Source organism: Dendrobates tinctorius, unplaced genomic scaffold, assembly GCF_039654945.1.
Source record: "Dendrobates tinctorius isolate UK_male_01 unplaced genomic scaffold, ASM3965494v1 ptg000098l, whole genome shotgun sequence".
NCBI classification, from domain to species: Eukaryota; Metazoa; Chordata; class Amphibia; order Anura; family Dendrobatidae; genus Dendrobates; species Dendrobates tinctorius.
Window position 1 is genome coordinate 22,892,156 of NW_027361766.1, and position 15,283 is coordinate 22,907,438.

A 15,283-nucleotide genomic window follows, 5' to 3' on the forward strand; every position below is an offset into this window, starting at 1 on the left:
GATCGTGGAGGGTCACAAGGCTGGCAAGGGGTACAAAACCCTTTCCAAGGAGTTGGGCCTACCTGTCTCCACTGTTGGGAGCATCATCCGGAAGTGGAAGGCTTATGGAACCACTGTTAGCCTTCCACGGCCTGGACAGCCTTTGAAAGTTTCCTCCCGTGCCAAGGCCAGGCTTGTCCGAAGAGTCAAGGCTAACCCAAGGACCACAAGGAAGGAGCTCCGGGAAGATCTCATGGCAGTGGGGACATTGGTTTCAGTCAATACCATAAGTAACGTACTCCACCGCAATGGTCTCCGTTCCAGACGAGCCCGTAAGGTACCTCTACTTTCAAAGCGTCATGTCAAGGCTCGTCTACAGTTTGCTCATGATCACTTGGAGGACTCTGAGACAGACTGGTTCAAGGTTCTCTGGTCTGATGAGACCAAGATCGAGATCTTTGGTGCCAACCACACACGTGACGTTTGGAGACTGGATGGCACTGCATACGACCCCAAGAATACCATCCCTACAGTCAAGCATGGTGGTGGCAGCATCATGCTGTGGGGCTGTTTCTCAGCCAAGGGGCCTGGCCATCTGGTCCGCATCCATGGGAAGATGGATAGCACGGCCTACCTGGAGATTTTGGCCAAGAACCTCCGCTCCTCCATCAAGGATCTTAAGATGGGTCGTCATTTCATCTTCCAACAAGACAACGACCCAAAGCATACAGCCAAGAAAACCAAGGCCTGGTTCAAGAGGGAAAAAATCAAGGTGTTGGAGTGGCCTAGTCAGTCTCCTGACCTTAACCCAATTGAAAACTTGTGGAAGGAGCTCAAGATTAAAGTCCACATGAGATACCCAAAGAACCTAGATAACTTGGAGAAGAACTGCATGGAGGAGTGGGCCAAGATAACTCCAGAGACCTGTGCCGGCCTGATCAGGTCTTATAAAAGACGATTATTAGCTGTAATTGCAAACAAGGGTTATTCCACAAAATATTAAACCTAGGGGTTGAATAATAATTGACCCACACTTTTTTGTTTAAAATGTATTAAAATTTAACTGAGCAACATAACTTTTTGGTTTGTAAGATTTATGCATCTGTTAATAAATCCTGCTCTTGTGTGAGGTTTGAAGGCTCTAACTTATTTGCATCTTATCAAACCTGCTAAATCTGCAGGGGGTTGAATACTACTTGTAGGCACTGTATACACACACACACACGTGGTCAAAGTTGTTGGTACCCCTAATTTAATGACAGAAAAACCCACAAACCCACAATGGTGACTGAAATAACTTGAATCTGACAAAAGTAACAAATCAAACATCTATAAAAATGAACAGATGAAAGTCAGAAATTGCTTTTCAACCATGCTTCCGCAGAATTTGAAAGAAATTAAACTCATGAAATAGGCCTGGACAGAAATGATGGCACCTTTAACTTAATATTTTGTTGCACAATCTTTTGAGGCAAATCACTGCAATCAAACAATTGCTGTAACTGTCAATGAGACTTCTGTACCTCTCAACAGGTATTTTGGCCCACTCCTCAAGAGCAAACTGCTCCAGTTGTCTTGTGTTTGAAGGTTGCCTTTTCCAGATGGCACGTTTCAGCGCTTTCCAAAGATGCTCAATAGGATTTAGGTCAAGGCTCATAGAAGGCCACATTAGAATAGTCCAACGTTTTCCTCTTAGCCATTCTTGGGTGTTTTTAGCTGTGTTTTGGGTCATTATCCTGTTGCAAGACCCATGAACTGCGACTGAGACCAAGCGTTCTGACACTGGGCAGCAACTTGAGATTTCATTGTACTCTGCACAGATTCTAGATACCCTGTGCCAGATGCAGCAAAGCAGCCCCAGAACATAACAGAGCCTCCTCCATGTTTCACAGTAGGGACAGTGTTTTCTTGATATGCTTTATTTTTCCATCTATGAACATAGAGCTGATGTGCCTTGCCATAAAGTTCCATTTTTGTCTCATCTGTCCATAGGACATTTTCTTAGAAACATAGTGTCTTATCAACATGTCAAGAAATTCCAGTCTGGCTTTTTTATGATTTTTTTCAACAATGGTGTCCTCCTTGGTCGTCTCCCATGAAGTCCACTTTGGCTCATACAACGACGGATGGTGCAATCTGACACTGATGTTCCTTTGAGCTTGAAGTTCACCTTTATCTGTTTAGAAGTTTTTCTGGGCTTTTTTACCATTCGTATTATCTATCTCTTTGATTTGTCATCAATTTTCCTCCTGCGGCCACATCCAGGGAAGTTAGCTACAGTCCCATGGAGCTTAAATTTTTGAATAATATGTGCAACTGTAGTCACAGGAACATCAAGCTGCTTGGAGATGGTCTTATAACTTTTGCCTTGAACATGTTTGTCTATAATTTTCTTTCTACTCTCCTGAGACAACTCTTTCCTTTGCTTCCTCTGGTCCATATTGAGTGTGATACACACCATGTCACCAAACAGCACAGTGAGTATCTGTAGCCCTCTATACAGGCCCACTCACTGATTCCAAGATTGTAGACACCTGTGATGCTAATTAGTGGACACACCTTGATTTAACATGTCCCTTTTGTCACATTATTTTCAGGGGTACCATCATTTCTGTCCAGGCCTATTTCTTGAGTTTTATTTTTTTAAAATTCAGTGAAAGCATGGGTGAAAAGCAATGTCTGACTTTCATTTGTTCAGTTTCATAGATTTTACATTTATTATTACTTTTGTGATTCAAGTTATTTCTGTGACCATTGTGGGTTTTTCTGTCATTAAACGAGGGGTACCAACAATTTTGACCACATGTGTATAATTTAGTATGGACTTCCACTACAGATGGGGCAGTCCAGACATCATCATGGGTCTGTCTTTTGAGGCCCAAGCAGAAATAGTTTGAGAAGGTCTGATCTAAATCAATGTCTTTCTTCCTGACCCACAAACAGGTGTCTTATCTAAGGATAGCGCATCTTAACCTACGTCAGCTTTCCTGTGATCTTGTGTAATCCAGTTTATCCACAAGTCTGGTAGACTATAGCAAATTACTGACTTATATAAGAACCATGCTCACCTCTGTTCAAGCTGCTTGTTGTAGGCCCCAATTATTTTCATAGAGATATAGAGATAAGGAGAGTTGACAGTTTTTGTAAATCATCAGTTGTTATCAGTGAACAGTGCATGACAAAAAAGATAAATTCAGATAACAACTGTGTTGAAGAATTGGAACAGAAAAATCTACAATCATGCCACGGCTACTGGGAAAATAAACACACCAGATGTAATATTTGCGTAAAAATGTTTATTTAAAAAAAATGCAAAAATGTATTTGCAATTCTGCCTGCACATTGACAAAGAAAGCAGATAAACACAATGTGTTTGGGTTTTGAGCCGATTATCACAGATCCATAACACACTCATCCTCCCTTTATAATGAACAAAATAACATAAAAACAGAACACCTACATGAATGGTATTACACGTAAGAGAAGGATAGCAGGAGCAAATTACCGACATATTACATAATTGTTCAACGCAAAAACACAAGATCTAAGGGATTTCATTGGTTAGTCTGAATTAAAATATATGAAGAATTCTACTGAAAATTAAATGTGGGTTTTATTATACAGAACTTCAAATCCCATGCATAAACCTGCCTTAAAGCAATAACATACTGGCTACCTGTAGCCTCCACCAGAGGGAGCTCAGGAGCCAAGTGCATACTTCTATAAGTTGAATGCATATATATTACAGTTTGCAGTAAACTCCTGTGCTCATTCCAATGGTGGCTGCAGGTAGCTGGCAAACTAAATTTTAGACAGGATGTGTAGCTCCAAAACATATATATTTAAACATACCTGAATTGACAAAGATGTAGTGATCTACAGATCTCAGCGCAGGGTCCACGAGCACATCTGGCTTTGGTTCAGCACACGAGAGCGTTCCCTGCGTCAGCACATGACCAGCGCTCTATGTGAACGAGGCTTAATTACTAGCTCATTTCAATAGTTAGGCCAGCCTCCTTCTCTGTCCATGAATTAATTGTGATAGAAAAGGGGGTGGTTTAGCTACGAAATGCCCTAACCAGCCTCAATTATACAAAGCAGGGGTCATATGCCAAAACAAAAAAACCGCTTCCCAAGGAATCAGCAAATTGGATGTTAGCTTTTTTGTGTAGGACACACCTTAAATCTATGATTATCTAGGCTCTTCATAGCTCAATTTCAGAAACACAAAGCTCTTACAGATAGAAAGACGGGTTATGATTGAACCTAAAACTATAATAAGAAAACGGTAAAGAATCTCCTTAAATGCGCGATGTAGGAGTTTGGACCTAGGTGTAAAATATGTGCATTAGCTTTACTACATAGTTAATACGGATGAAAAAAGATGAAATATCCATCAAGGTGCTCTTCTGAGTGTTCTTTGGTATCGTTGTTGCTAGAATTAGTACATTACCCTATAAAATATAATGTTGTAGGTCTGATTAAATATATAATCATATTACAGTAATAAGAGCCTTCACCTTATTTTATAAGATTATAGCAAGTTCTTAACTTAGAAGTTAAAAGTTCAAGCCCTTTTTATACCGTCCCTCGGTTATTCCTATTAGACAACAGGGTGTTACCATTGGGAGGTGTGTCTGACACTGTCCACTCACAGCTTGCAGTGCCAGACTGCAGGGACAAGCCCCCTTAGACAAGGAGATCAGTAACACCCAGTTGTCAATTTCTTTCTAAGTTTGGAGGAAAAATAACAGAGGATTGGCACAAAGGAAAGCTATGAGGATAAAGAATTTATAGTTATCCCATGGAAAATACAAGTACGGTATTTGGTAAAAACACTTAAGTTTGGAGAGTGGAGAGATACTCTCTCTGAACTCAAATTTAAGACAGAACTTTTACTAAAAAATTTCAGGAAATAACATTTTTTTTTAAATTATAAATCTTTTTATACAGCAATTCCCCAAAGCTAAAATCAAGAACAGTTTTACAAAAAAAGGCTTTGGAAAAAGTATAAAAAATACATTTTATAAAAAGGTACATAATAAGCGCCATTAAGTGCTGGATACTCTGTGCAGAATGCTAGTAACTCTGTGTCTGCCAGAGGCCAATGAAATACATGACCCTATAGCCAAACAGTTGAAACAAAAACAAGATCAATATTTTAAATGACGAAATTAAAGAAAGCGTCATAAGAGTAGCTCGTTATATATCTTAATAATGCACCATTATATACATAAGACTGTACACTGTCACTGGACGGGACGCTTGTCCCCAATGGGATAAACAGCGATGCAGATGGAAAGTTGTACCTTTGAGATGCGATGGTTTTGTCAGCAGTCTTAATGAGTCCTCTTGAGTAAGATGCGCCTCATTCATTAAGAGACACACACCACATTGAATGAGGCTCATCATACTATTGCTGTGCGTCTCCGGCAGAAGTGTTACTCCAGGGAGTGACTGGAGTACATTTCTGGAGTGATACCCAGCCACTAAATCTTGATGGATTTGCCAGGAGGGCTTTGCCACGTCTCATCCAGGCTCTGGTGCAGCTGGTCAGAACGGAGATAAAAACGCCAGAAGTGTCTACATTTTTGCACAACTTTGAAATGCGAAAAAGATTTGTGTATTTCATGCCAGGAACTAGTGCAAACACCTTGATGAATCGGAACTACGGTTTTTATTATGTTGCTAATCTGAAACCTCAAGATCATCCAAGATATATGCACGTAGATGTGTTGCCAAAATCTCTCCAACTACAAATCTCCTCTGTAGATGGATTGGGATTGTTCCTACAGCATGTGGAAATTCCAATGATATTTTTTTAAAACAAACCTGTAAAATGTGAATATACCCTTTGGGTTTTCCATCTGTTCTGACCCTGGATGCCAATAATGACACAAAGACTTGTGCTGCTGTGGTCAAGCTGGAGAACAACCCAACCAGCTGGGACTAAGGTTAAAACTTTAACCAATTTTTTTTTTAATTATTTTGGTTATTTATATAGCGCCATTAATTCCACAGCGCTTTACAGACACTACGATCACTTGTCATATGGCCGCGGTTTATAATACATGTGCCAAGTTCTGCAATGAGCCAGAAGTTGTAGTAATTTACAGAGAGAAGCAATCTGATAATAGGGAACATGTTCATCTGGGTTATTCACACATGTCCTATTCTGATCTGATAAAAGGAACTGGTTCTTTCTGCGCATGAAAAAGGAATGTTACACGAATGATAAAAACGGACACAATGAATGAAAAAATGGACCAAGCAACAGGATGCAAAACGGAAACGGATGTCTGAACAAGGCCTAGAGGACCTAGACTGATAAAAGCTTGGTTCAGTGAAACTACAAGGTAATTGAGTGTTACAGCAATGTAAAAAAGCTGAAAATATAAGGCCACAGGTAGCAGCCAAAATCCGGTTGTGACTTCTACATGCAGCCTTACCCTAAAAGTATCTTAGCCACCTGAGCCACTTATATGTCTAACTATGTCACACATACTGTACATACATTACATTAATACAATCCTGGTTGCATTAAGCCACCACTAAAGGGAGCCCTCTGAAGTTTTACTACCAAGCTTAACCCCCTGGTCTGGTTGGTTGCCACTGAGTACCAACATGGACGCTGGTAGAGGGTAGTGTGAATCTTTTTGCTAAACTTTAATTCCAATATATAGTGCAAGTTCAAGTCCTCTATGGAGTCTAAAAACTAGGTGAAAAAAAAAAAAGCATAAGTTCAAATGAAGCCCTTTTTTCCCAGATCTGAACATAAAAAAAAAAAAATACATTTTTATTTGTCATCGTCAGGTCAATAAAAGTCCGATCTATTAAAATATAAAAGTTATATTATTTATATAACAATATATTAATATAAATGGTAAGGAAAAAAATGAAAACGACAAAATGCAGTTGTCGAGCCACCTCGCTTCTCCCCAAAAAAATGAAATAAAAAGTGTTTACAAAGTTATATGTAGCACCCAATGAAACCAATAAAAATGTCAGTTCGCCTCCTAAAAAACAAGCCCCCATTAGAAAAAAGAATTTGGGCCTGATTCATCGTTGCCGGCGATTTATTCAATGGTCTTGATGAGGGGGCGCGCTGGAGTCAGACACCACTGATTTATGAAGAGGTGCACGCCTGTTCATGAAACTGGAGCATCTGACAAATGGCAGAAAAGTCCGTGCACTGTTCCAGAAATCTTACACTAGTCAAGGGTCAAAGACTCAAGCAAAAATTTCTGGTGTATGGAACGCCACAGCTCATCATGAATTAGACGAGCTGTGGTAGCATGCCCCTGCTGCGCCAAACTTTTGCAACTTTTCAAAGCTTTTGCACCACTTTTCTGGTGTAAAAGATTTGACGGATCAGGGCCTTTGACTTAGAAAATGTTTACACCAACCAAATTTAGGAATAAGAGAAATAAAAAGGGTAAAAATTAAAGTTGGCCCAGCAGTAAAGATTAAACAGTATGTAATAAACTCCTAATCTCTCCCAAATTGTGGCTGGTGTCAACGTGAATTATATGTAATATAATGGCTATGTATGCCTTGGAACTGACATTTTTTCTTATCATTCATTAACTTTATGTAAAATTGAGCCACATTCTAATATTCTTTATTAAACATTCTACACATTGCTACTGCGGAGCCTGTTTAACTTGTTCACATAGCTGACTGTCCAGCTGTTTTGACAAATATCTGACGGCATGTTGCTCCTGGTGGTATCATACCTATGCCTGACCCTTCATTCCATTGGAGATACTAGAAGGGAGAGAGAGGAGGTTGCACAACCCAGGTCAGATTGTAAAGAAAAAAAGGAAAGCAAGGTTTCAGTGAGGGGATGGGGATGGGAAGAAGGAAAACACACAAATGGCAGTGTTCATGAAGTTGGAAGGGGGTTAAGGTACTGTCACACTTAGCGATGTACCAGTGATCCCGACCAGCGATATGACGCGGTCAGGATAGCTGGTACATCGCTAAGTGGTCGCTAGTGAGCTGCCACACAAGCAGATCTCACCAGCGACATCGCTGGGGACGGGGGTCGCTACTTACCTGTCAGACGCGGTGATCCTGCGTCCTCCCGCCCACGCGTCGCAGGAAGCTGATGACGAGAAGCGGTCCAGGATCAGCGATAACCAGCGGGGGAGCGTGTTGTAGGTAAGTATCAGACACAGCGATGTCGCTAGCAATATCGCTATAACGTCACAAGTTATAGCGATATTGCTAGCGATATCGCTTAGTGTGACAGTACCTTTACACAGGCTGCATATCTGTGAAAAATGATGGGAGAGATCACAGGGAAGATATTGTAGGGAGAGGAAATCATATTCCTCGGGATCAATGTTAGCACAAAGAAGAGAACCCATAAGGGCAACAGTAACGGCAACACCAACCTGGATGAAGCGCTCAATCTGGTATGTACTACTGGAAAAAATATGCTGACAGATGAACAGTCTGAAACTAGTAGCAGGTTGCAACCTGCATGAGAGGACTGAAATGGATGAAGGAGTAAAGATTAGTCTGAAGTTAAGTGAAACGTAATAAATAGTTGACAGGTTATCAAACTTGGGGTTATTTAGCCTGAAAACCAAGGTTTAGGCGCAATGTTATTAAAATGTACAAATATATGAAGACATTTATATAGAAATACATGAGACAGTACAGAGATTTTTCTACTGATCTTTGTACACCCAGGCCTGCGACAGTGACAAGGGGGCATCCTCTATGTCTAGAGGAAAGAAGGTTCAATCATAATCATTGACGGTGATTCTTTACCGTAAGGGCAGTGAGGTTACAGAACTCTCTAATACAAGATGCTGTAATGTCTGATTCACTACAAAAGTTTAAGAAGGCTCAGAGAACTAGTCCGATTGCCATAAGTAAAAGTCAGAAAGGCATTCCCCCCCCCCATATGGGGCAATTGGCATCTGCCTCACAGGGATTTTGCCTTCCTCTGGATCAACATGTTAGGTTGTAGGTTGAACTCGATGGACTGGTGTCTAATATCAACCTTAATAGTTAAGGTTTTTTTCATAGTTTCACTCAACATACTGTATGTAATATGCCGTACCATGTCCATTGCCTTTAATCGAAACTGTGTCAGACGGGCAGTGCCATCATTCAAGAAATATTTATGATTAGTAAAGATTTTTGCACCCATTTAGACTAAAAAGAGAATGGTGATCAAGGGTGCATATTGACTTCTAGTTCATAGATAATGCGGGTTATCCGTGCCGTCAGATTAAACTACAACCTTACTGCGCCAAGTACAATTGGTACTGGTTATAAGAAAGATTACAACCCCCAGACACTATAAAAAGCCCACAATTATAATGATTAGTAAACAATACATTTTCTCCCTCTGAAAGTGCTTAAAGCCATAGAGCAAAGACACACTGATAACACTAATTTGCAGGCATTTCTAACTAATCCACAGACACTCAACATAAATCATGGATCAGTTAAGTTCCAAAGAGGTTCTGCAGAGGAAAGTGATTGACGATGAGCCCTAGCATGACCCACCAGATACAGGTCTACAGCATAAATTTCAGAAAGCCAAACTCTAGATGGTTTGCCTGAAATCACATATACATCACAGTTTTATGGAAGAATTGACTTCTGACCATTATATCCTTTGAGCTGCCCTGCCTCAAAGTTTAAAAACTCCCCCCACTCAGGTACAGCCTGTTTCCATGCAGACTTCCGATGCACTCCCTTAATTTCCACACATAGCCCTCCTGAAATGCTCTACCTAATTATTGAGAGAAATATGCAGTTCTGCTTCCTGCTACAAACTGTAAAGTCAATGAACATAAGTGGAGAGGGCACGTTGTGGAGTCTTAAAGGACCGTCAGCTCCTCCTAAACGTCCACCATAACTTTACATAAGCGGGTTCTGTATGTGCCACAGGTGACATCATCATGAGGGCTCTGCAACTCTTGTTCTGCCTTTCTGATCATGTGCAATGAAACAGTGCGTACAAGGACGACAGAACGTTGCATTCTTGTAAGTACGTTGGACAGTGTGAAGCCAATGATTTATTCCCATCCCTCAGCAACAAGGAAGTGAAGAGACTGGAAAGCTGTGAACTGCCCTAGACTTAAAGTGGTGTTTCCATCTCCAAGATCCTATCCCAATGTGTATCAGGTGTAATAATAATAATATTAGCAAATACCTCCAATTAGTAATGTAGTATAGTTTTTCTGATTTACTGTCTCTTTAATTATGTGCAGAACCTTAAGGCTGTGTGCACACGCTGCGGATTAGGTGCGGATTCATCCGCGCGGATTTTGTAAAATCCGCAGGTCAAAATACCTGCGGTTTTACCTGCGGATTGCTCTGCGGTTTTGCCCTGCGGTTTTTCATCTCCTCAATGGAGGAGATGGCAAACCGCAGCAGAATCCGCAGAAAGAATTGACATGTCAATTCTTTCTGCGGATTGAAAACCGCGGAAAATTCCGCACCGTCTGCATTGCGGTTTTTGATTCCCATATGGAATCATGGTACTGTACACCGCAGCAAAAACTGCTGCGGGTCCGCAGCGGCCAAAACCGCTGCGGAACCGCAGCGTGTGCACACAGCCTAAGGTGTCCACAGTTACGACCACTGACAGTGAATTAGCTAGTTGCTGGATGTCGTAACCATGGATACATAAGGACCTGCAATGCCTGCACATGAGGAAAGAAACATAACGATTCAGAAAAAATATACGACATTACTAATTGGAGGTATTTGCAAATACTATTATTATTATTACACCTACTACATGTTTGGATAGGACCTTGGAGATGGGAATACCCCTTTCAGTTGAGAATAACCCATTCAGGAGAATTCTGCATGAGCTAGACAGGAAATCATGGGAAACGGTGTATAAAAAAGGGGCATAAAAAACAATCTGTAAGGAGAAGGGAAAACAGTCAGGGGAGTGGACTTTGAGAGCACTGAGATAGAGCCATGGGGAGCAGTGTACAACTGAGAAGAGCATGGGGAGCAGTCTGCAACTGAGAAGAGCGTGGGGAGCAGTCTGCAACCGAGAAGAGCGTGGGGAGCAGTCTGCAACCGAGAAGGGCATGGGGAGCAGTCTGCAACCGAGAAGAGCATGGGGAGCAGTCTGCAACCGAGAAGGGCATGGGGAGCAGTCTGCAACCGAGAAGGGCATGGGGAGCAGTCTGCAACCGAGAAGGGCATGGGGAGCAGTCTGCAACCGAGAAGGGCATGGGGAGCAGTCTGCAACCGAGAAGGGCATGGGGAGCAGTCTGCAACCGAGAAGGGCATGGGGAGCAGTCTGCAACCGAGAAGGGCATGGGGAGCAGTCTGCAAACGAGAAGGGCATGGGGAGCAGTCTGCAACCGAGAAGAGCATGGGGAGCAGTCTGCAACCGAGAAGAGCATGGGGAGCAGTCTGCAACTGAGAAGAGCATGGGGAGCAGTCTGCAACTGAGAAGAGCATGGGGAGCAGTCTGCAACTGAGAAGGGCATGGGGAGCAGTCTGCAACTGAGAAGGGCATGGGGAGCAGTCTGCAACCGAGAAGGGCATGGGGAGCAGTCTGCAACTGAGAAGGGCATGGAGAGCAGTCTGCAACTGAGAAGGGCATGGGGAGCAGTCTGCAACTGAGAAGGGCATGGGGAGCAGTCTGCAACTGAGAAGGGCATGGGGAGCAGTCTGCAACCGAGAAGGGCATGGGGAGCAGTCTGCAACTGAGAAGGGCATGGAGAGCAGTCTGCAACTGAGAAGAGCATGGGGAGCAGTCTGCAACCGAGAAGGGCATGGGGAGCAGTCTGCTACCAAGAAGGGCATGGGGAGCAGTCTGCAACCGAGAAGGGCATGGGGAGCAGTCTGCAACTGAGAAGGGCATGGGGAGCAGTCTGCAACCGAGAAGAGCATGGGGAGCAGTCTGCAAACGAGAAGGGCATGGGGAGCAGTCTGCATTTGAGCTCAACTCCAGATGACTATTACATTTTTTTTTTTTTTTTACTGTAGAATCTTTTTGAAAGGAGATAAAAACAAACAGGAATATGATTAGTGGATAGCCAATGGTTCTCGATTACTATTATTGCACTTTAAGAGCAGTCACGCAAAGTCTGCAGGCTAAAATAGTAAACTTCATAAAAAGAGCTTGGAGTTTACTTTCCTTTAACAAGTTGACCCGTTTCAAAGATTATTGCACAATAGGTTCAGGAAATAAAAAACACAACCTTTTTCTAAGCCTCCTGGGACACTGTGTTGTCTTTCACCGCTGCTTCTGTCTTTACTGATTGACTACAGCGGTGATGTCATGTCGATAAAACAGTAGACAATCACTAGGCTTAAATGCTTGAGCTGTCCACATCGACAGGGGTGCTGAGGTCAGCGATTGGCTGAAGTTCTGACTATGTCATGTCACTGCTCCAGGCAATCAAGGAAGACTGGAGCACTAGTGAGAGGCAGTGCTGGGAGTGGGAAGGTGAGTAAAAGCTTGATTTGTTCTTTTTTTCCTCCATGAGTCGGTGGAGGAATAATCTTTGCAATGGCAAAACCCCTTCAACCCAAAGTTAAAGTGGTGTTCTCAAGTTCTGAAATTGCTTTAAGTAGTTAGACATCATGAAAATAAGAAGGTTTGCAACTGCCTTGTTTTTTTTACCAGCTGTCATTCTCCTGCAATGAAAGCTTTTGTCTTTTAAAGTGTGCAGCTGGTTTCTATAGAGCCCAGCCTCAAGAGGCAGGGCAAGTGTGTGTAGTAGCTACTAGAGTTGAGCGAATTTGATTGGGTCAGAGCTTGTTCGGCAAGCTATAGCGCTTACCGAATAAGCTGCAGAGGGAACCCAGCTTCCTGGAACGCTATGGCTGATCAGCTCTTCGGCTCCGCAGCTGCATGTGTGGCGGCTGTGCGACAGTCACGACACAAGCATGGAGAGGCTATTTATTGGGCCAAATAAGCCCTGACCCGCTCAAATTCACTCATCTCTAGTAGCTACATTCAATGAGAGATTAACTCCTAAAATACAAGCCAGATCTCTCCAGCCAATTGTTTTCCATACAACAGTTATCTGCTCACCTCATTCCCCCTCCCTCTCTTGCAACATCACCAAACCACAGCTTTCAGAGCAGGTCTAATCACACGCGCCATTCTGGCTGTCAGGAGCTTTGTGCCTGTTCAATCGCCCGCTTATCCCTATGTATAAACATAGTGATAGCAGTGTAGACTTAAAGGAAGTTTTGCTAGGTGTTCTGAGAGCAGCATTGTGTAGGAGCTGAGACCCTGATTCCAAAGATGTGCTACTTACTAAGCTGTACTTTTCTGTGTCAATATATTCAGTGAATAATCAGGAGGAGATTCACAATCTGACTAGCTGCCTTGTGCTTACTGGTCCAGCCACACCACTACTGAGTAGAAGCTCTCTGTCAATACATAATGTACACAGAAACCTAACACTCAGTGGACAGGGCTCAACATTTGAAGTTATGCTAAATCGGCAGCAGGTAAAACTGATTCTGTCACAACTGCTGCACCCAGTAAACTAATTGATACATCTTTAGAATCCGGGTCTCAGCTCCTACTTCATGCTGCTCTCGGATTACATAGCAAAAACCTGCTGACGTATTCCCTTTAAAACAAACCATTGCTAGCTGAATGGGTTACAGCAGAAGTTGTGCTGAGCTTTATAGTTCTAATTCTATAGTTTTACTTCACCATATCTATCACTGAAGGAGGAGAGAAGTAAGGAAACTGCACTGCTCTTAGCTGCTCAAGAGACAACTTAAATCCCTTTAAAGGAAAGTATCCTTTATCCTGTGATGCAGAGATGACAGTTTGATAAAATGAGGCACCGCCAATGCCAGGCTTGTTCTGGAAGCAGATAGGTCAGACCCGCTTCCTGCCATGCTAATACCAGTCGATAATACTGTAATATGACATTCTGAAAAATGTTTCCCTTTAAAAAAATATACTGTGACAATTTTCTTGTTAGTGGCTACAAAACATTGGCTAATCTTTAAGATCTACTTCACCATCTGTGCTTAAGCAATGTACAAGTAAATGTATTAAAATATACAATTTCTCTGAAACAAATATTGCATAGGTAGAGCAGGTAGGAAAAAAAAGCCCCGATTCTGGAGCAGACGTTAAAGACGCTTGTAGCAGGCACACGTGTAGATCCTATAGAATGGTGTCACTCTGGTGCTAGTCATCACATATGCCCGCAGCTAACGTATTAGTATGTTAGATGCCAAACATGGCTTTTTTCTTTCCGTGTTATTCCTGGGAGGCTTCAGCATTATACATTAGTGCAGTTTGAAGGGCGCACGTTATCTTGTGTGCGATCACTAAAAGCAAATGATCCTGATTGCTTTGCATTGTTCGTGTTTTTCAGCCGTCTGCTCCTTCCCTTTGGGTTCGGTCCAATTTAAGTGCTTTGTGTTTCCTAACAGCAATTTAGAAGTACTTTCTGAAAAGAAACTAAAATTTGTGTCTTCCTTTCCACTTGATTTCTTTCTTTTTTCTTTTTCGAATTTGGTAGGCAGCCCATATTATAAAATATTCCCGTAAAAATATAGATTTGCCTGGGGTCCTATTAAAGTAGGACGTCCACTGCAAAAGGATTTGGTAAAATGACTGGAACAACGTTACAGCGTATGTCTGAAAAGTCATTCCTGCATATAATACAAAAATATTCCTGGTTCTCCTCATTTTGATAAAACTCTGCTGAAAAAATAGATATGGTATATTAGGAGTCCTGGATTTTTGGAGCAGTTTTTGCTTACCAGTGATTCAAGTGCAAAGGACAATGGCTACTTTTCATCATTTCCTCAGAGGACATTCAATTTGCCAAAGTCATGGTGATTTAGTCACAAGGTATTTGTAAGGGGAATTCAACAAGCACATACATCAATGAAAGGAAATCCGTATGTAGCTCCAGGGAACCTGACAATCTTCTCCTTGTGTCCGGGTCTTCAGTGTGGCTGCTATGACTTTTGCAAATCGGGAGAGAATGGTCCAGGAGTAGATGGGCTGTCAAAGCCGGATAACGCCAGTGGCATGTGACTGTTGTAGACTGACGGAAACTAAAGTAAAACAACAATGCATTAAAATGTAGTCAAAAAAGTAAAAAATCAGTTTAAAGATCAATCTAGTATATAAGACGTCAGGAAAACCAGCAATGAGACAACAGCCACTTCAACTCAATAGTGGTAAATCAGTGTTCAGAAATCTACACAGGCAATTTAGGCCTCCGAATCAGAAAAATGGTGCTGGAACAAGCTATAGAGACCTTAAAGGAGTTGAACACTACTCAGACAAACCCTTTTTAATCCCTACGTTTCC

At 42.1% G+C, this 15,283-nt stretch overlaps 1 protein-coding gene across 3 annotated transcripts in view; it reads right to left on the bottom strand.

Annotated features, from left to right (window-relative positions):
* Window positions 1-3,255: 3,255 nt before the first annotated feature.
* The window catches only part of ELK4 (ETS transcription factor ELK4), a 55,976-nt gene continuing 43,948 nt past the window's right edge, over window positions 3,256-15,283 (bottom strand). For all 3 annotated transcript variants that reach the window (XM_073587219.1, XM_073587220.1, XM_073587222.1), the window contains exon 5: window positions 3,256-15,024. In XM_073587219.1, the coding sequence (XP_073443320.1) occupies window positions 14,926-15,024 (99 nt within the window). In that variant the 3' untranslated portion in view covers window positions 3,256-14,925. The remainder of the gene's footprint in view (window positions 15,025-15,283) is intronic.